The following is a 23,880-nucleotide window of genomic DNA, read 5'->3' as shown; positions in this document are numbered from 1 at the left end:
CATATTTCCAGTGCCTACCTGGTCTGGCGGAGTGAACATAAAACGGTCATCCTCTTGTGGCTGCAGCAGACCCCTCAAAGCCTTAAGTTCATGGATCTGAGTGAGCATTCGCTCCCTGGCCAGGAGCACATCCAGGTGGCGGCCCTCATCCAGCATCTGGCTGACCGCAGCGATGGTGCTGTCCAACTTGGTCAGACTCTGGTGCAGCTTCTCCACCTGCAGGTACAGAGACTTGGCCTTCACCTGACGGATCTTCTCCACCTGAAACAGGAGGATATGAAGATATTAGTACATCACTAGTGGTGGTTTTTAACAAAGAGCAAAATAAACTCATCACAAAGGTGTTTATTGATCTGTGGTGTTTAACTGTGATGTCTTAGAAGCTAAAACATTTTTACTCTAAATGAAGTATTCCTACTTTATTCTACCAACACCATAACACAACAAAGATATCAAAAATCACTTTTTGGGTAGAACTATTACATGGTTGCTCAGTGTGGTCACTGTCATTTGCAACCACATCTTCTTCTTTTACTCTGTTTTACAACTGAATTTAAAAAAACCATAGACATCGCGTCTCTTAGAACCTCTGTTATCAGTGACTGGTCAGCCCACTGGGTGGCAGCAATGTGCCAAACATTCAGACAGAAGGAAGGCAACGGGGTTTGAAATGTAGTTAATTTCCTGTGTAGCTATATGGCTTTGGTAACAGGGTAACAATGTTAACAAGTGATGGAGAAAAATAGGGAACATGAACTTCATGGTCTGATAGTTGTTTATGTTTAGGAAGTAGATTTGTCTGAGCTGATGGTAAAATCTATGAACTTTTGACAAAATTGTTAGTTTGTGTTTGGTTTCATTTCACCAGTATAAAAGCTCTTTTATTACTTCAAGCAACACATTTCTAAGACTTTCTTTGAACAAAAATTCAACCCTAAAAAAAAAAACACCACAACACAATATTTCATAAGCCAAAACACTGTTATAGGTGTCAGAGCAGCTAAGGGGGTTTTTACTCAGACCGTGTCTAAAGCTGCAATTTCTAATTTGCCAAAACAAAAACAGCAGCAAGGAATAAGCAAATTGGACATAAAAAACACTATTCAGCAAAAACAGTAGAAATCAAAATAACAAGCACGTGAATTATGAATTATTACAATGTGTTACTGTGAAAAGTCAGTTATCCTATAGTACAGTCAGTGATAATACAGCACTGAAGAGGCCAGTGGAGCCTGAGAAGCAGGGACTGAGCTCTTACTTAACATCACAGAACAAAGAGTATAACACAATAGCCTGAGTGCCTCTCTGCGTAGAAGGCCTTTTGACACTGGGGGCAACAGAGAAATAAGAAGTCCAAAAGAGACGAGTCTTTTGTTAATCACTGCTCTAAGTGCAACTGCGATTTGCACCTATGAGAAAAGAGTTACACTTTATAGGCACTGAGGACAAAGGTCCAAAGCAGGCTTCCTGATAGACAAACAACCCGTTTGAGTTCCCTGGGTGAAAAGCACACTAGGAAAAGAGAACGGCAGAATTTGTTTGTAATTAACTTTGTTACAAAAACCAGAGAGGCAGAGAGACGGAGATGGAGGTGTTGAAGGATTCTGTTGACATAGCAACATAGGACACACCCAAACTAAGAGTCAAAGCTTCCAACTGTCTCAGGTTTTACCTGTGAGTCACATCATTGTGCCTTAGGTGTCAACTCACAGCCATGAGCCTGTCTAGTTCAGTGACACAATGCTGAGTCACTGCAGAGCACCTTCCTGGTATTTCCTCCATTATAGGTGAGCAATGTCAGATGTTTGTGTGCTGGAGTAAAACCATCTAAATTCATAAATCATGGGAGACAGGCAGGCAGTCGGTCAGTTCTTAAAAAAAAAAAGCAGTGTGTGTGTGTGGGGGGGTGCTATAGTTGCCTGTAATGACTTTATCAGGTCAGGGAGAAAGAAAAAAAACCCCATAGTGGTGAAAAAGGATTAAAGAGAGAACACGGTAAGTGAAAACCTTCTTTGTGACACGTTGACCTGCACACACACATACAAACACAAAAGAGCTGCAGGATCTGTGGGAATAAGACACAGGTCAGTTTTTACAACGTCACTGAGCCCGGTCTGAGGGGAAGGGGAGAAATAGGAGTTTGGTAAACTGGTGGGTGTTCGGCTAAATTAATGGTCATGTCTGTCAGGCCCAAAGCAGCAAATTTGCACATGCACATAAATGTACATACACACATTTTACTATCTGGTTTCAGCTGTAGCTCATACGACTTTGAGTGTGTTAAAAGACTTTAGAGGGGGAATGGTATGCCTGTAGTGCTGTCTCCCTTTTATGACAGGTTTGGGATTTGGACACAGTTTAGCCAGGGTTGAGGGGCCTCAGGGATGAGGACTTTTTCTTTCACCCAAAAACCCTCTTCTTCACAGGGTAACCTTAAACCTGAGAGGCCCATGAAGAGGGTTTCTGAAGTGCAGGCGCACTCTCTCTCATCTCTCACAGCACACTACATTCAACCTATTGGAAAGAGGCTAATCAAAAGGGAGCTTCAGTATGGATGGTGGCAGCTGCTTTGAATCTATTTTTAAATAAATTAATTTTTTCTCTAATGGTAAAAGGATTAAGGATGTAGTTGATTAAATAAAAGAGAAAACAACATGCAGGGACAGCCAGCTCTTCAAATACAGTCAAGGTATTTTTACTATTACTGTTTATTATTTTATATTATTTCTATTTTACATTTACTATTCATTTCATGCATTTTTATTTTTTGCATTTTGTTATAGATGATAATTTTAAATAAATAAAAATGTGATCCACACCCAGTGAGCCAGTGGCCATGCGTTTGAATTTCAATTAAAAAAAACAAAACAAAACAAAACAAAACATTTTCATTTAGTTGATACAGGTCTCATAGTGATATCAATTAAAACAAATAATCTACAACCCAGTAAACAGCAAAAAGTGGTCCGCATACTTTCTGAGGTCACTGTAGTTCATTATGACCTGATTGAAATAGAGAAAACAATGTGCCTGATACTTGGTAGCTGAACCAAAACCAAACTGATATTGGCTGGTAAAGCTAAACCTGCCCAGTGTAGAAACTGATTGCACACTGATGAACATGAAGGCCACAGCTCACCTTCCACAGTAGTTCACACTCCCTCTCCTCCAATGCTTTCTTGTGTCTGAGTACAAGGGCCTTCACTTCAGTCTGCACCACCTTGGCTTTGATCTCCACCTGCTCTGCCATGGCCTGGACTTTCTCCATGCTTAGCTGAGGAGACAAAACACGGTGATACAATCTTAGTGATGTGGCCCACAAACATAGCTGTCAGCTTAGTTAACCGTCAGGTGAAGCAACGCAGAAAAAGCTGGAATAACAACACAAAGGCTTTATTGTTAATGATGATGAGCAAACAGAGAGAGCAAAACAGGAGAGAAGTGAGATGTGGAGATAAGAAGGCACACATGACTATCTCTTGCTCTGTGACGTGACAAAGGACTGAACAGGAATTTATAAATGCTCAAACAACCACCGCTTGGGGCCCGTTTTATTACTCAGATGGGATATATGTGACCCTCAGAAACAGGATGCAGAGGACCAGGAAACATTAAAAAGAAAGGACACTGTATGTGACATTTTCCTGGCACAAACACCTGCTCTTTTTTTTTTTTTTCTTTCTGATGTTTGGCAACTTCTTTAGATGGGAAAAGGAAACATGGGTCATGTATGGAAGTTACTTTACACTGCACAAAATAATGCGACTTCCCACTAGCCTGAACCTCTATTCACTCCTCTTATTCAGTGTGCACTGTAAGAATTGAAAGCATGTGGGAGCAGTATATTTGAAACATCAGATCATGTTCATCATGATCAGATCATATCATATATTTTATTATTTTGTGCAGGAAACTAATAAAAATGAGACTTTATTACATCAAAGCAAAACTCTTGATTTAACATTGAAAAGCACCCAGCCCTACAGAGCCACGTGAGAGTTGTATGTTTCGTCTTGTCTTACAGTTAAACTGTATGTGATTGCTTTAGAGTCTGTGCCTGTCACTATACACGGGATGGAATGAGATAACTGAAAAGGTGTACAATGAAAGAGCACAATGTTACTTCATTATTTGATAAGATACAGGCACTGAAAAGCAACGTTAGGACATAAATGTAAAGAAATTCCACTTTAAAAGGCTTCACCTTTTACAACCTACAATTTAGTTTATATGCACATTTTTCCCTTTGTGTCCCTCCCTTCCCCCCTGCAGTTTTATCTGGCTCTTTCTCTGGCGTTTTCTGGGAGGTCACAGGGTGAACCGGACCTCACAGGGACGAAGGGGCGGTGGGATAAGGCTTCCTTTGTGATAATGGCCGCAGGGATCAAAGGTCACCTAAACCTTTACAGGTCGTGATCTGCAACCCCTGTCTTAAGACACATACCCGCCCATCCCCACAGCATGCCTGCAAGAACAAAGCTGGGCAGAAGGGTCCTTTTCTCTTCTGGCCATTAGAGGTGGGCAGGAAAAGGGTCAATTAAATCAGGCCTGAAGAGGAGGAACAGCAGGGAGGGAATCCTGGAGGAACTGGGGGAGGACTGTTGTCAGTACAGAGTGAGGAAAGGAGGCCTGGTGTGTTCTGTGTTTTTTCCACTCCAGCTCAGTCTCTCTTTTTTCCCCACTTCTCACGCTTCATTTTCTGTCCTCTGCTCCTCGGTATCATGAGCTCAATTCCCTTAATTACATCAGCTTTTCCCTTTTTTGTGCCTTTCCCATGCATTGCTTGTTCCTCCACTAAAGACGTGCGTGAGGAAAACAGAAAAAGAGAGGATATGTGTTTTACAGAAATAAGATGTCCTTTCCTCTCATCTCTGAAGTGACAGACGTTTCTGATGGTGGCGACTAAACTTTTTTTAGAGCTCTGGAGAGGATTTGGGTTTTTTTGTAGACTTTGTAAGTCCCCCCCCCCCCATTTCCATATTAGAGATACGCAAACAACATGGCAGCGAGCAGGGAAGATCTCGTTCCCAAGAAAGGCACAGTGTCATCTGTAATTTGGGATTGGTTTGGGTTTGCGGCGTCAGACGCAGAACAAACAACACCCCGCCGCAAAGCGCGTTTGACGTCTGTTGCTAGCAAAGGTACGACCAGACAGAGACACGCTGCCGAGTGGGGGAGAGGTTGAACCTTACGAAATGAATAAGATCGCGGCAGCACAAGCACACCTACCAAAAAAACAACTTACAGTCTTACAAACATTCACAAACTGTATCCAGTGTGATGAGAGTGGGGCCTGGTGGAAAGCGATCACGGATGCAGTCGCAATGTTTTGCAGATTGATTTTAAGTAGGGGAAAAAGATAAACAAATCGATTTAAATCGGAAATCGGATTTTTGTGAAAAAAAAAAATTAGGGACTTTTTTTTAGGCCATATCACTTAGCCCCATTATCTTCTATTATCATTGCAGTCTTTGTATGTTTGGGTAAGTTTGAACTGTTTGACAAGCCTGCACATTTAATAAAAACCTGTTTTCTGTAAATACATTGTGCAATGATCCATCAGACCATTATAGAGACATAGACAAACTATATCTCTACCTGACAGTCTCACATGTGACAAAGGAAACGACAATGAAAATGTGTTTAGTGCTAAAAGACTCTCCTCCTCTCCCTGACTTTAAAATTATTCATGAAACAAACTAAAAAGGTGAATTAACACACTGTTAATCAACAAGGAAGAAGAAAATACTGTTGAGTTATAGTATGAGTAGGGAAAACTCAGATCACACTATATGATGAGTCTGTATCGCCGCTAACAGATTTCCAGGTCAAGCAATGAATCCTCATATTAGGGAATTGGGCTGTGCCTACAGTCTCCATCTTCTCTTTCTCAGTCTTTACCACCACATTCCCAGAAGAGTACAGCTTAGAACACAAAGAGGGTCAAAGAGACCAATCCAACCACAGAGAGAAAGAGCTCTGGCCAACCGAGAGGTCACAAGTCCAGGGTCAGAAGTCAGGGGAGATAATGGATCTGGGTGGGCGGAAATTTCCTACCTCAGGGGACAGGAGCGCGTGTGGTGTGTGTGTGTTTACATATTATCGGCGTCAGCATTAATTCTCATGTTGACCTGAGACAAAAACAGACAAACACACACCAAACACCACAAGGTATTTCCAGATGGTAGGCTGAATTTTCTTATGCCTATATCCTGGTGCTTTCCATTAAATAAAATATGAGGCTATTGATGTGACTCCTACAGATTAATAAAAACAAATGCATGCTGAGGGGCCTGGTTTTGGTTTGAAACTTTGCTCCATGGGCCCAGGAATCTGGCATTTACACTGAGTAGATTTGTGTTGGAAAATCTTGGAATTTGAGGAACACCCAGAGTGACACAAGTACCCATCCATTAAAGCACAAAGTGTGGCCCAGTCATACAAATGTCAAGCTGAAAAAAGGGATAAGTGAGGCACTGGCTCTGCTCAAGAGACAGTAAATACCAACATGTCACGTGGCCTCAGTGGAAAAGCTAGTGTTTCATGTTTCAGGCAAGTCTTTACCAAGGTCATAACACTGCCCCACCTTCCAGGCAAAGCAGGGAATCTTACTGCGTTACCTAGAGCTATCCCTCTATACATTTATCCTTTTTAACTTAGGCTGCTGGCTCCAACCCCCCCATGACCCTGGGTGTACCAGGAGAAGCTGTAGAAGATGGATGGATGGAAGTAAGGCTGCAGCTGAGGAGTACTTTATTTTTATTTCTTGCTTCATGCTAAAAATATGCAAAAACTGTCCATTACAATTTCCCAGAGCCCAAGGTGAAGGCTTATAAAGTGTACAATTAATAATTTAGGTTGAGCAGACACAACATGAGACAGTATTTGTTCTACTGCATCCCCCCTTGGCCTGATCAAACTCATTTTTCCACTGCAGTATGTCTACTCTTTCACGTGATGAGCTAATGTTAAAGCACTTACATTTTACAAGAATCCAAAATGCTTCCTCGCATTACTTCTCAAGCCACAAGTTGACTCCACTTTGATTTGCATGAAAAATAACCATAAGCTAGCTGGGAAGCACACAACTGCAGAGAATGGGTCAGACAGACCATGTATTTCATATACACTGAAATATGAGCAGAGCATTACTAATGAGGCCAATATTGAAATTTTCCCTACTCATACTAGAACTCAAATTTGGAAAAAGAAATATGACAGCCCAAACAGTGATGTAACACATGAATGGCAGGAAATTCTCACTTTTAAGAAGCTGGCACAGTTTGATTTTTCCATGATAAATTTGCTGATCACAATTATTGACAATTTTTTTTTCAATTAACTAATGACATAATCATTAAATGTCTTCAGCAGTACTTAAAATCCTTCCCCACACGTTAGCAAAGCAAAAACCACTCAATCTTTTGATATGGACACAAAGACAAAATGCAACTGTTTGGGCAGTGATCCAACTGTTAGTGAAACTTTCCTCACTCGTGAATGTGTCACAGGATGAGTTGGAATCGAAGGGGGTGGTCGAGGAAGCTGCCACCCGATCAATAATTACGTAAATGAGCAGAGGCAGTGTGTGTGTTTGTGTGCTAGTGAGATTAAGAGGCCAGGGGTGTGAATGAATGAGTGAGTGAATGGGGGAGGGGTCATTTCTCTGAAATCCTTTAAATACCTCGCCCATCCTCCCCCATCCTCCTCTTCACTTCTCCTCCCCTTTGACCTTCAGCCCTGCCCCCGCCGGTCCTCAGCACATTCAACCAACCCCCTTCCAGGGCCAGCTGGACACCTCTAACCCCAGGCTTCCCAGCAGCCCAGGACTGGTCACTCTCAAACATATTCAGGCTGATTATCCCTAATAGCTGGTCGCTCTGTGCTGAGAGACAACAGAGAGATGCAGCTGCTCTACCCAACTTCTTCAATCTCTGTAGGAGACGGATTGTGGTGGATTTGTATGATCTGACCGTCAGAAGGTCTGTCTTTTTGTCAAACACAGTGGAATCTTGTATTAGAGTTTATGGCTTTGATTATCTAAGACCGAAACCTACTTTTCTCTTCTTGAGTGATACAAAATCTTCTTTTCATATAAATTAAAAAAACAACAAATGACTGCATTCAAACCTTCCACACCGTACAGCACCAACACTAATCAAATTACAACACTGCCTGGTATTTTACAAAAAAACAAGAAAAAACAAAATGGCTGCACGAATAAATGACTGGGGGACATTTTAGTTTCTTCCCCACTGCGACCATGTCTGTTCACGTCTCACCTGCACTGCCTGTCGTCCCTGCTGTGCATCTGCCAGCAGCTGGATGGTGACAGCCCTGCAGTCCTGCATGGCGTCTTGCAGGTATACGAAGGAGTGGCCCATATGATGGCCCATGCTGCATTCCCTGCAAATAGGCACCGAGCAGGTTTCACAGAAGAACAGAAACACCTGAGGAAAACAGGAAGATGGAGAAACAAATTAGTTTGCAATTCACCACCTTGCTCCATTGTAGCATAAGGCTAGAATTAAGTCTATCATGTATTATTGGGTATGCATAATAAAGTAACATAATGCCTTTTTCCTTTTATATTCTGTATTATGTGTCTGCACAGGCCTCACATTTAATCATTCATAAGCCACTGAATTAAAGAAATGCTATCTTCCCATGCCGTACCAAAAACGGACCACACAGCCTCCAAAACAGCAGTACAATCATGCACATTTAAGTGACAAAGGTAATGTTTTGAAAAGGAAATAAAGACATATCGATCATCATCCCCGTCCTAGGACTTGATATGACAACAACCCCACTTTGAAATCTAATGGGCTTTATTGCAGCACGTCACCAAAGGCTGCCAATAGAATGAGGTTGAGAGGATAAATACATTAATCACAAAGGTAAGTGTCACACACACACACTCTCTCTTACACACACACACACACAGACACACAGTGTGACAATTAATGAGAAAAGACCATGAATGATAAGCAGTTCATCCATATGCATGTGTTACCAGGGAGGCTGACATGAGCCTTAGCACCCCAGATGGGTTCCCTCTTCCAAAACACAGAGGGCCTAAAAGCCAATAAAACTAAATCAATACTCATTCTGGACAATCTCTTAACATATGAAGAGGAGAGCTATAAAGGGTTTTTACTGCTATTCCACATTTTTCAAACCATTTACTACTGTAACTAATTTGGCAATTGTGTCCCCTTACAGGAGTTTTATGGTTTGCTAAATTAAGTCCAATTACATCCCTTCATATACTGAATCATACTTCTATATGATACCATATTATATTACTGGTATTTTAGCAGAAATGTTTAATAGATACATCATAAATTAAGTTAAATGTACACTGACCATAGCTGAAAAAAAAAAAAAGTGCATCTCTCCCTTGGGATGAGAAGGAAACATGTCATTTAACCTTAGTTGCAAAAGCCTGAGCTTTGCCTTAAACACCTTGTGTGACTGTTCACTGGTTGTAATGGAAATTAAATATGCACTGGCCTTCAAATCCCAAAGAGACACAGATCAATGGCCTCCAATAGCAGAAGACCTGAGTGGATGGGGAGGAGCCTGCAATCAATCTATCAATAATGGCTCTTTCCCTGGGGAGCAGCACAATCTAATGAGACAAACACACAGACCCCCCTCCTTATCTGACTTCCTCCTTCTTTCTGCCTTAAGCTCCTCTTGGATCCTTTTCATCTTGTCCTTTCCTTGCTGTTTCTCCTTCTGCCGTGCCCTGTCCTCTACTCCAGTCTCTGCACAGCTGTCACTCAATGCTGTCCTCTTCTCATCCCTCAGTCCAGTCCCACCCCCCATCGATGTCTCTTAAATTCCAAGGGAACAGAACGCACAAAAGAAAGGAATGCAGCTGGACTGCTGTGGAGAAGGAAGGTGGAGACAGACGATGACGGATGTGGGGCTGAGGCACTTGGGGGGTGAGAGACGGACAGATTGATGGTGCAAAGATAGGATGGGTTCTAGTGATGGACTGACACATAATATCTGCAAGACTAGGGATCTCGGCACCACTCAGATCATCAAAAGAAGCTGCTCCAGTATTGACAATTACATGACAATTGGTTTATTCAGTTATTCATTTTTATGGTGACAGGAAAACAGTTCCTAGGATAAAAATGCTGACTTGTATTTAGGAAGTTTGTAGACCCAGCAGGAGAGGAGCCTCAGCTAATGGTAATGAAAAATGCTAATCATTTTTATTAGACCCAACCACTCACACAAAGAACATTGTGGCAGGTTGGGTCTAATAAAATTTGCAAATTTACTTAGAGCGAGACAGTAACAGTTTCCCTGGGCAATCAATGACAAGAGTCAATTGTTTCATATAATATGAACCATGAACAGCACAGACAGCACTGTAAAAGGTGAACAGCATGAACACAAAGAGGCACTCTCAGAAAACCCTTTTTTTTTTTTTTTTTTTTTTTTTTACACAGGTTCTCATAAAAAAAAAAAAATTTAAAAAAAATCAATCATATTATTCTTCGTTTAGTTTCTCCTTTTTAAAGAGGTACGCAGGAAGTTAGCTTATGACTGAAGTAACTAACTCTTTCACATTTGAGCTAAATCTCATGCTCCATTTGAATTTTTAGTACAGATTTTAGCTGTGCCTGTGTGATTTCAGTAGGATTTGTCTGAATGCATGTATTCACTATAGCATGTGCATGGTTTCCCAAAGCTTTTAGTTGCTGTGCGAACTGGACATAACCATTATTTATGCTGAAATATTATAAAACATAAGAACAAAAATATAAGAACAATCACTACATTTGTAGTTTTTCATTTACAACAGGTGAATCTGGGTGATCTATGCAACAAAGCCGTGCACGGACCAGCTAGTGCAGCTGTACCACAAAAAATCATTTGCACAGTTTAACCATATTTTATTTGGAGCCATGTTGTTACCTTGGAAACATTGTTAAAAACCATACTTAGGACATATAAAACATTAAATAAAAACAACCAGCCAGTAAAAAAAAAAAAACTCAGTTCATTTGAACATCCATATTACCCATGAGATTTCTTATGGACCATTCAGAAATCAATACTACCTTATGGTTGTATTCACTCATGTTTACAGTCACTCCTTGCTCATGCGAAACCATGGCAGAAAAAACAAGCTGACCAGAAGCCCGTTACTGAAAACACTGGAGTCCTATTTCATGCAACTGGATCCTATGACAAAAAGCTCCTAACAGTTTCAGATATCTTTAATTCTATCTGTTGCTCATGTGTCATCAAAAGCTCACCAGTCCTTCAGGTGAAACACGCTCCCCCATACACACCAAATTGTAGATTACATAACACACCAGCCTCTTGGAACGCTAGTCAATATTATTGACTTACAGGATACTGTTGCTGAAGGACACCGTTTCCCCTTAGCCCGCCCCCTTTATTGGCCTCTGAAAGACGTTATATCCAATGTAATTTGCCACACTTTTTTTTTTTTCCAGCCTTAAGATTCAAAAAAGGAATCGTATACAAAAAAATCTTTATCATCCAGGAATATAAGTGCACCATAACATAGGTGCTACTTGAAAAGAGTAGGCATTTCACAGCCATGCTATGCGCTGGATACCATCACACACACCAGACACTTCCACGGTGTGCATGTGAAGCAGAAATGTGCAAAACATCTTAAAAACTCTGAAGTGGGTGTGGTGTGACGCTAACCGAGTTGTAAATTCCATAGAGAAGTCCCTGGAGGGGAGGCCTGCAGGCAGAGGTGACTTACCTACAGAATATATATATTACACATGAAGCACGCACTAACAAAATATACACGCAGAAGCACATGCTGATCTGCACGTAAGATAAGACAGCAAAACACAGACACACCAAGTGGAATGCAAATTTGATGTGTGCAGGGCGTTTCTTGCCGTCTGAGAGGGGCTTTAGCCGACATGCCATCTCCAGGTAGAAAGCTTTGAGCAGCACAGCTCAGCTACACTGAAGGAAGTGAGTTATTGTATTTCATTAGTGCACCGGATGTTTTCCCTCACTGCCCATTACGATCCTCCATTACACTTAGACACACCCACATTTAAAAGTATTCACATAAAGCTGAATTGTTTAAGAAAAAAATTAAACAACAATTTTGCTAATGCATTTTAAACACAGAACCAACATTTCCTGAAGATAAATGACAAAATAACTTTGTCTCATTCAAACGCGTTAACCAAGATCTGAGAAATACTTATGGATACGTAATTATTAAGTAATGTACTTTGTCTTTGCTTAACACCACCATATAACAACAGTTAAACTAAATGATGAAGGCTCTTCTCAAGCACAATTATTTATGGATATTAAATATCAGACACACTCAAGCTCCAGAAAGGACATTATACAAAAAAAGTAGTAATTTCTAATAAGAACAGTTTAGCTAATGTTAAAAACAAATTCACATTTTAATTTGCTTGTTCTATTTATAATAGATATGACACAGTGAAGCTTGACAACACCAAATTAGTGAAATCACTGAGTGAGGCAAAGTAAAAGAGCAAATGTGAGCTGCAGCAGAGGGATCCCTGCCTCACACGTACTGAGAAATAGGGGAGAGGGCAGAGCTCAACTGGCCAGTAAAATCACTGCGTGCAGCATTCACTGCGTGCGTGCACAGCCGAGTGGGGGGAAGGGACAAGAGCCATGTAATGTCACACTATGGTGCCAGAGCAGCCCTGTGGATGCATGTTCTCTCAAACAGAACTACTTCACAGACGTCTGTAATGGTCATGTCCAGATGACATTCCCCAACATTTTCCATCTTCACATATACATTTTCTATCACATGCAACAAACATGTAGTTTACATATTTAATTCACAGTGTGTTTCGCAATGTCTTTCAGATTTGTGGCTTACATAACGTAAAACTCAATCTATGACTGAAGAAATGTTTTGTTGGAAGCAAATGCAAAAGAAAATTTTAATTGAAAAGAGTTTCATAAAAATGTATGTACTTTGGAACAGGAACATTTCAATTCAAACACAAAAGCATTTTTGAAAGTTACTCTGTGCCAGTCTTTACCAAACTGAGAACACATTTCCTCCTCACACATCTATTCATCAGTCTTATACCCACTTAAATCAGGCACTCGCTCTCAAGGAGTTCTCATTAAGCTGAGTTTAAGTTATTATTACGAGGCCAACATGCTTCCAGCAGGAAATGACTGTTTTAAGCAAGTGAGTGTGATTAAAAAAAAGCAAAATTATATTAGAGCCCACACAACCATTTCAGTAAATGTATTTAAAACTGGTTTAAAGTTTAATGGAAAATTGTGTTTTCAGAAGTACACAAAACACTTATTCTTCTTTTATTTAAACCAGAGATGATCTGTGTGGATGTGGACGGTTTCATAACCAGTATCGGAGCCTCGGGCCTGTCTGAGAGCTCTTGCTTACTTACTCAACAGAGAGAAAAGAAGAAAGGTCAGAAAGGGATGGACAGACGCACAGTAAAGGGAAGCTGCTGACAAATGTCAGTGTGTTTGGTAACTTGAGCCACAAAAGATTTAACAACGGCAAATTATGCTGAGAAATGGACAGAAGTCCAGCTCTAAATTTACTATACTTAGACTGTTTATCTCCTCATAATTTATCTATTAATTCAGAGTAGGTTCATTCAGTGACAATGCACTTTCATAACACACTTCTTCACACCCACATTAATAAATTGCTATTAGATAATACTTCATTTCTGTGAATAGTTAAGTAATAAACATTGTTCACACATTGTTCTATCCATTTTTAATAAATAGTTGGTCTCAGCCTGGTTTTTCTTGGTTTTAAGCCCACTAGAAGTTATCTGGCCATGATGTTGAACTTTAAAGAATCGTTCACATTACAGGTAAAAAGTCAGGTAGGGCTGTGAAGCATTTGAGAGAGTTGCTGAGGACCACATATCTCTGGCACGCCCCATTTCAACACAACAGGCAGAAGCAGGTGTCAATAACACTTTATCCTCAGTGAAGAAACAATGACAGTAATAGTATTTGTGAGTGAGCAAAGTGTATAGATTACCGGTGGGCAACTGTGGAAATGGGAGATTAGTGAAAGTGCCGAATTTATGAAAGACCAGGCGGTTCAGGTAATCCCAACATTCCCAGCAATCCCCTGGAAAATCTTCCCTCTCTGTTCTCTTCATCTCTCACTGCCGCTTTCCTTCCTCTTTTACTGCTGCCCCACCCTCTCATGGCAAACCCTGCTGGCTTGCTGCCACGGACACACACATGGACATGCCTGCCTATGTTTTGAAACCCTGCCACTTACAACGGGGGGGAGTGGCTGCGAGCAGGCGATCCGATTGGTCGGAGAAGAAAACCAAACCACAGTCAGCTGGCCTCCATACCCTGCGAGCATGTGGCGTGGTGCTTAATACTGGAGTAGTTCATAAAAAAAAAAAAAAGGAGTGAAACACAGGGCGATTGAGCTGTAATAAACATGTATCTGTGTACAGTCACAAACCAGCTACTTTTTATTACTGTGACATTAGAGCATCATAAACAACTCACATATTTAAAAGACCCTCAATCCATCACAACGTAGCTCGGCCTCCGCTTTGACCACACGCTAACATCAAGCTCTTCTTGTTGTCTTGACAGATTGTAAATCAGTGTTGCCCCTGTATGCATGTGGTCGGCCACTGCTAAAATGTCCCATCAGTAGTTATTCTGTAGTTATAATGAAATATAACCACTGCGTTCCTACACCCCAACAGAACTGAAGGTTTATCTATAACAATACTAAGGTTGTTTTATGGTCTTCGTCCACTGAAACATGGGGCTGGGCAGAGCACATGTGCACAAAAGCCCAGCTAGGTGAAAAAAAAGCCTAAGGGAAACACTATATCTGTCAACAACACATAACCATATGGCCAGTTGGTTCTAAAACAGCACAATAACACGCTACATTTGCGAAATGACAAACATTCATTCATTGTTTTGCACACTCTGTCCCAAAGCCCTCTTATATTCCTCGCCTGTTTGTCCAACACATGTGCAAGGCTGGCATACCAACTTAGGCTGCTAAGTTGGTATGCCGGAAACGGCCTTGTTTCATAAGCCAGCCAATACAACAACATGAGCAAACGTCTCTGACAAACAGCACCACCCATAATATAAAAATAACCAAGCTCCAAATTTCCAAAGGAGCTGTGAGGATGTCCAAAATCAATTTACAAATCACATCATTTCCAAAAAAGGCAGTATCTATCAGAAACTGACTGCAGTTCTGAATTTACAATTCTTAAAATTCTGTTCAATATTTGCAGGGAACTATTTGACAACCCCTTTTGACAACTGGCTCTTCATTTTTAAAGACAAAATTATAGTCCAGTGACATATTTTATTTTTGTAAATTTAAGGAAGATTTGAATATTGTAAAATCATTGCCTATGCTAGTTGACCTGCCTCCAACAAAGGTGTGTCTTTTTAGATATTAGAATTGATGTGTCATGGCCACTCAGATCGAAACCACGTTGGTGGACACGTAACCAGAGAGAAAGACACATGATTCAGGAAGGTCAGTTGGAGTGATGGATCCATAGGGCTGTAGGTTTATAATTATCTGCAACAGCATTTGACTAGTCTGAAATATTAACCATTTTAGCCTCCATTTTGATGATGGCAAGCTAAACAAGAATTACAACATTCACTTATTCTTCTAGGAATATGTCCTTGCACATGTTTCACGGGCTTATGCAACAATTTGCGTATTGATAGTACAATGTAGCAAAAACTGAGACAGGTTTGACCATTTTCCAGGACAACACAGAAGTGGGCTTTATCGTAATGTAAGAGGACAAATCAAAGTAGTCAGTTTTATACTAATGCGTTAGGAAAATACATCCACAAATGTGAAAGTGTGCAGCGCACATCGGAAAAGATCAGCAAAATCTGGAAACACACTGGCATGGCACAGTCCTAAAACACACTCATAACCACAGCCGAGTATCTCGATGCTTGAGCACGCCAAGACGACCAACACTAATTGTGCCAAGTGTTCAGCATAACTGCTGCAAACTACGTTGTCTTAATCTAATATTACAAAACCACTGAGGGTTAGACAAATCCTGCCTGAAAGTGTCCACCAAATAGGGTTGAAAGTGCATGTATTAACTTCACAATCTCATTGAATGAGGTCAAATAATTGCCAATTAAAAGCCCATTTGTGCTCAGCTACTGCATAGGAAGGGGCAGGTTGCAGCTTTTGAACGGGTTTTAAATCCTGTTGTGAAAGAGAATGTGATAAATGCCTTCCTTTCTATCCATTAAATTTATATGGCAAAAAGTCCTCAAATTGGACATCAAAGCTGGGACACATGCACATGCACGCTCCGTCCTATGCTGCATGAAGCATGGTCACAACACACATGAAAACAGGGAACGCTCCCTAATTACTGGGCACATGTTGCGCATTAAAACCCTGGAAGTCCAGCTTCATATAATCCAACTGTGCTGGTTTTGTGGAAACACACACTCTTCCACACTAAAATCCTCTTCAGAGGATAACTACCTGCAGATGGGAGATGCTCTTGGAAAAGAAAGCACTGCTGCCACACACTCACACAGATACTTCCAGGAGTGATGAAATGTAATCACTTCCCATCCAACAGCGACAGCTGCTAAATCATGTTGAGGAGACTTTCGGTATCTATAATATCCATTGTCTGTTACACAGAGCAGACAGAGAGCGCTGATGAGAAAGGCAGGAGTCAACAGAGGAAATGCCCAGTATGTGTGCGAATGAGGGAGACTGGGGAAAGAGAACCCAGGAGGTATAAACTCATGTTACAGGAATTCCTCTGGCCTTGTATCAGCGACAGCACTGGGTTAGGTTTCCCTACAAACATTCTCTGCTAGTGAGCTCCAGAGAGGGGGAGTAAAACCGATGATCACAAAGCCAACTCAGCATATGTTTTTAGTCTTCTTCTACAGTAGCTGGTGAAATTTTACAAAAAAAAAAAAAAAAAAAAGTGAAATTGTGGAAATGTCTGACAACTGAACATATCACTGCTTTCCTTACTTTAACCCAAGACAAAAACGGCCCCTGAGGAGATAAAAGAGCACTGGCAGGCCAACAAACTGGTTACTTCAACTTGACCTCTTCCTGATGCGTTTCAGATGCAACCTCTCTCCATACACTCGCAGTGTGTACTCTGTAAAAAGTCTGAGTGTGTTTTCCTGAAGTCACGCACGTGCACAGCCAGGCGTGTAGCTACGGTACAATTTATTCTAAAGCAGAGTGACACTGTGTGGGATTATCATATCATTAGCCGCCTCTCAGATGGAGCCACGTATCTGTTGGTGTGTTGCAGGGTGACACCACAGCAAGAAGGAAGTGCTTTGATGTAATCCAATTTTCCATTTCCATTTCACACACAGCATGGGACCCTCTCTGGCTACCAGTGACTCAAATGAATAACATGAGTGACGTTAATGCAGGTCAGTATAATTACTGGTGTGTATACTGTGTATTCTCATACTTTCTGTTCCCAAGTGATCTTAAGTTGAATTAACAACTTAATAAATGGTCTATCTGGCAGCAGAACTGGGAGAAAACTCAAGTCAAAAGGTTCTCTCTGGCATATTAGTAGAACCCTGAAACTGAAGCACTTAAATCTTATTACTTACAACACCCTTACCATATTCCTTCTTATTTTAGCCCTTTTCCAAATCATGAACATTGCTTCTGTCTGTGTGGATGATGAAATTATCTTAATGATGTTAAGTGATGTAGCCTTTTAACTGACCCTTCACTGAATTAGTTTTTCTTCTAGTATCTCTTTCAGCAAAACGGGATTGGCACATCCACAATTGGGTTTGTACGTCTAACACAGAGAAAATGCTTGTGTGAATCCAGTCTAACTCACGCTACACAGTCCTCTCATATTGGTATGAGACACTGACACACCAAAGCAACCTCAAACAACCAGCTCAGACAAAAGCAGATGCAGCACCTTGTGTCTTTTGTTAAGAGCTGGACTTGAATGTCAAACCAAGGCTACAGGTGATGACCAGCTGACTGCACGCACGTATGTATGCCCTGGGTTTGCATGAGTGGAAAGAAGGACTCAGCAGACTATATCCCAAAGACAGAAAAACACTTCTTGCAGCATAGGTCTCTATTGTCCTCTCTCAACTAGATGACAGAAATATCTTGGTGCTTTGCTGGACAATAGCATTCAAAATAGTAACAATGCCCTTTCTTGCCATTCACAGAACTGAGACAATATAAACTTTGAGGCTAAAATAACAGTCATGTCAACACTCAAGCACTCAAACCTGAGGAAATGGCTAAATAAACTAGCAGGTTCCAAGAAAGCCTCATACTCGCTCTAAGAAAAGGCAACTTGTGTATTCAGTAAATTTACACTGGATAAACAAACCTGGTATTAAGACTAGACAAAATGTAAACAGATTATTCACATCAATACCAAATATGAAAACTGTAAAAGTTCCAACAACTTTTCCACATAATGACCTGGAACTTTTACATATGATGGATGTGGAGCTGGGTGATGGACAATGACTCTGCTTGCTCAGTGCTCCTAGGTAAAGACAGAATAGCCGTCTCCTGTGTCATTCCCTACCCCCAGGGCTGAAGCACTGTGAGTGAGTGGGAAATAAAGCCCTTACTGGAAAACTGAACCCGCCTATTTACTGGCAATGGGTGGGGGTGTGTATGGATGGGGGGCTGGAGGGGATTTGGGACCTGTGGGGGTCACAAAAAAAAAAAAAAAAGAAAAAATTTTTAAATCTGAACTGAGCGTATAATGAACGTTGACAACAGAAGCCAGAATTGCCCATTTATTGACACCGTCGTATATTTATGTACAAAGCACGTTATAATAAACACCCAACTGTGAATCCAACCAAAAAAACATCAAAAACTGCCAAACTTTACTTGTGCATGTTTTTTTTTTATGTTGCAGTTTTACCTGAAAGTTAATTCACTGTTTCCCAAAATATGTTTTCCATGCACCACAGTAAGTCGACCTGCTTCTTTTCAAACCGACCACTTTGATCTGGTTCATGTTGTATCCTCCACAGAACATGGGCACAACAAAGTAATTTCCTGATCAGCCTGTTTCTATGCAGTGTTTTTCCATCCTGGCTGCAGAAGCTGCAGATCAGCTTTTTCACCGTTTGTTTGAAAAACCTTTGCGTAGTCAAGTGGAGCAGAAAACACATGAGAAGTTATTTCTACAAAGTTGAATCTTTCTAAACATTCCCCGTGTTGCATCTCATTTCAGGTCAGCTGCAGTGGACAGCACCAGTGAGTGTGTTTGAGGTTCGGCTGACAGATTAATTCAGTACTTGACTGTGGGACGACTGTGTGACCGTGTAGCTCTGGTCTGTTAATGTTTAATGTTAATATTGCTTTAATGATTTGCAACTAGACCTACATATTTCAGCACTGAACATTTGTTGACTTTCCAGACAACGCTAACAGATTTCATTTTGCTTTTGTTTCTTGATATTTTTATTCATCCACTTGTAGCCACGAAGTGTATTTTTCAGCAGCAGGGAGAGCTTCCCTCAGCTCTTCAACAGAAACCATAAGTGGTACAAAATTATCATTCCAAGACCCCCTACTTATGCTATTTGTTATCCTTCCTGGCCATATGACTACACCAAGAAAAGGCTGGTTTCCTGTTTAAAGAGGCCTTTGTAGTTGCCCAGATCACATGGTCCAGAAAAAAGAAACCCTGGGCCCCAGTTCTAACTTGTCTTTCCCATTATCAGAGAAAAGCTGGATCTCCATTATATGTCCATGGATAGGACTTCTAACAGTCATAGAAACATGTGTGCAGTTCCTACAGGGGCCTCTCTCTGCCCTGAATGGATGGTGTGGTACAGATTAACCAGACTCTGCATGTGTCTATGCCTATAAGTGTGTGCATGCACGCAGGGTCGGGTCAATGCGTGTGTGTGTAAATCCAGCTCAGCACACGTGCCTGTTGGTCTCCAGGGAACTAGGTGAAGAGCCACTCAGCTCCTTTTGAACCCAAGGCCATATGGCCATGAGTTTAGTTCTATGCTACACCCATAACACTATTGAGGACGCATGTGAGTGTGCACTTTAAATATAATATCACTGCACTACCAACACCACAGGCACCACAGGCCCAGTAGGACAGGTATGGACACAAAGTTTCCTATTCTTGTCTAAAGTATGTTATTCTTTTGAATGAACAGTCTCTCTTTAGCCCCCTCAGGACCTGTGGTTCTCCACTCACCTCGCTGTCGTGGTGCTGGCAGAAGCTCATGCGATCCTGGAACAGGGAGAGCAGGGCGAAGTTGTTCTGCAGGGATTGGGTGAGGCACACCGACACCCCTGGCTGGCCCGGGTTGGTGCTGGTGTTGACCTGGCCCAGGTGGAGGTTCTCCCCAAGGCGCTCAATAAAGTGGTCCTTGGTGAGACGCACCCGCTGGTGTGCCCGGACACAGTTATCACACAGGTACTCCTGGCAGTCAAGGCAGTGAGAGGTGGCTGGGTTCTCCTCATCACAGGAGCTGCACTGAGGCTCACCCAGGTGGTGCGGGTGCAGCAGGCCTCCATGGGAGTGATGGAAGCTGGAGGAGCCCCCACTTAACCCTCCCCGGTGGTGGTGGCCATTCTTGTTCTGGATCTGCTCCTCGGAGCTCACCACCACATCCAGCAAGTTGCTGAAGAAGTTAGAAGAAGGCAGGGAGTCCACCCCAGCCTCGGAGATGGACACCTTCTGGTCACAGGTCGGGCACCGCAGCTTCATTGGGTCGCCGGGACTGCGCTGGCCCTCTAGGCAGTGCCTGCAAAAGGCATGGAGACAGGGCAGGACGTGGAGCCTCCGGGTGGTCTGGCTGGAGGAGGAGGAGGTATGTGAGGAAGATGAGGACGTAGAGGAGCTAGAAGAGATGGGAGCAGAGGAGCCGCACAGCTCCTTGCAGAGCGGACACGTCTGCAGGTCCGAGTCTGGGAATGAAGCCATCTGCAGGGAAACACTTTACAACACAGGCAGGGACAGGGCGGAGGTACTCATCTGGGGACGCATCGGCCAGGTGCGTCGTGGAGAAACTAATGTTGAATTCGAGGTAGATTCATGAGGTATTGAAGTCAACAGGTGACAGATGTTTCACTGTGATGTGCCACTGACGTGACGTCAAACCAAGAGGTAGCAGTTCTTCAAAACTTCTGAGGTATCAACAAATACTTTAGACCGGTTCAGTCGTGTAAGGCTTTGACCAACAAGATGACGATGATGTTGGAGCGTCTGTGAGAGAAAGTGGCCGACGGTGCTTTGCTGAGGCTATAAAACCAACCCGACACTGGGCTGCCTCTGGATCGGCGTCGAAGTACTGGGGGCTGCGTCTTTCCTCCCCCACCGGCTCAGCAACATGACTACGGGGCTCTGAGCTACAAAACAGCCCCCAGGCGGGTACCAAAGAGCCTCTAATCTGGTTTTATTGCCTGCTCTCCGGTGTGGGCCCGTGTCGTCGTGGTGTTTGTTCCTAGTAGTCCACCAACGGAGCCTTTCCAGGCGGCGTCGGGAGCAGCCAAGGGTCGGTCGGTAGTCGTAGCGCAAAAGACTGTTAATTATTCATGAAACAACGACCTCATAGTTCGTCCTGGGCGATCAGGGCATCAACCGAGCACACGGAGACCCGGATGGAGTCCAACTATGAGACAAGGCGAAGACGATGAGTCTCTGTGGGTGAAATCTCCGGTCCACCTTGTGACGAGGCCGCTTCCAGCTCTCCTTCCCAGTCCAGTCCGCGGGTTGCTCCCTCTCTGGCTCTGCACGGAGGAATGCGCAGGACTTTTCCTCCGGCAGCGTGAAAAATGCAGCTCTACAGCCGGAACACTCAGTGCCTCCACCGTGTGGACCTGAGCCCGTCCTTTAGCAGGCTGCTGCCGCCGCTGCGTGCTGTCGGGACAGTTCACGTAAACATCCGATGTGCGCTCTCACAGGCGCCTGTTAACGGGTGCAGCTCCTCGAGCCGCTCTTAACCGACTGAGGAAAAATGGACCCACTTCCGCCCCAGGGAGGGGAGAGGGGCGTGCGCTAAGGGCGCGTTCCCGGGAGCGAGGGAAGCGTGGGCACGTGCAGTTGCGTGCAGATTCTCACGAGCGTCCGTCAGCTATGAGTGACAGCTCGGGGGGGGGGGGGCTTTACTGAGCCCCCCAAAGCCCCCCAGACTGCTGGAGGTAATGGTTAGTTATTGGCCACTGAAGTTACTGGACAAATTCAGTGACCATTATTATTTCATTTATCTAGAAGCTGTGGTCATAAGTGAAGGGTGTACACACTATGGACAATAACGCCGTACTGTGTTATGTGTGATAGAAGTGTTCCTGGACATCTCCTCATTTTTATCTGCACTAAAGGTGTCAGGATAACAAAGTGTGAAATCTCTCATATCACACTTCAGTATCTTGCAAATATTACTGGAGATTCCAGATTTCTTCATTCTGGACCAAGTGAAATTAACATATTTTAAATGGGCTGAGAATGGGAATGATACACTTCAAATTTCCCATCAGACTTTTTTTATTATTATTATTTATTTCAAAGCCCAGTATGTAACTGAACATTTCCTTCTAATCAGTTGCCAGGTTCATCTAAAATCATGATTTTTGATATATTGATATATTTGATATATTAAACATTCATGTGACAGATTGATAAGTTTGTGTATGCCTGTTGACTAAATGACTTTTTGATCAATAACTACCAGAGCTGCAATTAATTATTGTAATTATAATTAATCTGCTGTGATGGACTGGTGACCTGTCCAGGGTGTACCCCTGCCTTTCACCTACAGAGAGCTGGGATAGGCTCCAGCAGATCCCTGTGACCCTGGTTAAGGAATAAGTGGGTATAGATGATGGATGGATGAATGAATAAATCTACCCAATATCTGCTTTATAGCTCAATTAACTTGTTGATAGGTGGCAATTATCAAAATAACTGCTAATTAATTTCCTCTGCTTATTGTTTCAATGCTGCTCTTTATCAGTAGTACCATGAGAGTTAATATTAGTTACAGCCAACAAACTCCTACAGAGGGGAACTGACACCAGTCACTCACAATTGAAGCCATTGAAATGAAGAGCTATTCTTCTTAAGGTCAGTAATACAGTTAGATTCCTGTTGTATTTCATGGTCTAACCCAAATCACTCCCACCCAGATTCATCTGACTGCAAGTAGTATGCAAAGCAGATAAAAAAAATGTGAGGGGAAGCTATTATCTAAGTGAGATGTTATGAGATACTTAACTAAATTAATTTGACACAGGTCACAAATGTTACTCCATTTATGTCAGTGTTAAATGGAAGAACAACAGTGACTCAGATAAAAAGGGCAGGCGGTGAGTTGATTTACAGCAACCTCAAAGGTGATCAAAGTCATAATTATTACTATACATCATAGTGAGAAAACTTTCCTCCCGAGGGGAGAGTCCCAAAGGCATCATGTTCCACACATGCCTTTCTCAAAGTGTCTCTGCAAATGACATGCAGACGATAACTGCATATGACACTGGCTGCAGAATCAGTGTGTTCATCATTATTGCTGACGTTTAAAGAAGAATTCATTCTTTTATGACAGATACATCATCAGCCCTCAGTGACTCAGGCCAAAGACTGGAGGGTAGTCAAGGTTACTGAGACACTCGAGGCAGGAGAAGGCGAACATGTTTAAGGCCCATTGGTGCCTGTTTGCCCAATACGATCATTTCCATTATTACAGCATGTTATTTGACTCAGTAGATTCATGTATCATATGAAGTCCACCATGTCTTTTTTGACTTACTTGTCCTGGATCTATTTTCTCCGAGTACAGACGCACAACGAAAAATGG

At 42.3% G+C, this 23,880-nt stretch overlaps 1 protein-coding gene across 1 annotated transcript in view; it reads right to left on the bottom strand.

The window, feature by feature from the left end:
• The window catches only part of trim71 (tripartite motif containing 71, E3 ubiquitin protein ligase), a 28,869-nt gene extending 6,852 nt beyond the window's left edge, over nucleotides 1-22,017 (bottom strand). The window contains exons 1-4 of the mRNA XM_026300670.1: nucleotides 20,277-22,017; nucleotides 8,283-8,450; nucleotides 3,140-3,274; nucleotides 19-261 (exon numbers count right to left, since the gene is read on the bottom strand). Coding sequence (XP_026156455.1) covers nucleotides 19-261; nucleotides 3,140-3,274; nucleotides 8,283-8,450; nucleotides 20,277-21,008 — 1,278 coding nt within the window. The 5' untranslated portion in view covers nucleotides 21,009-22,017. The remainder of the gene's footprint in view (nucleotides 1-18; nucleotides 262-3,139; nucleotides 3,275-8,282; nucleotides 8,451-20,276) is intronic.
• Between the last annotated feature and the right edge of the window lie 1,863 nt (nucleotides 22,018-23,880).

This window comes from Mastacembelus armatus, chromosome 11, assembly GCF_900324485.2.
Source record: "Mastacembelus armatus chromosome 11, fMasArm1.2, whole genome shotgun sequence".
Lineage (NCBI taxonomy): Eukaryota > Metazoa > Chordata > Actinopteri > Synbranchiformes > Mastacembelidae > Mastacembelus > Mastacembelus armatus.
The sequence above is the reverse complement of the archived record's forward strand: the minus strand, read 5'-3'. Positions and strand labels throughout refer to the sequence as shown.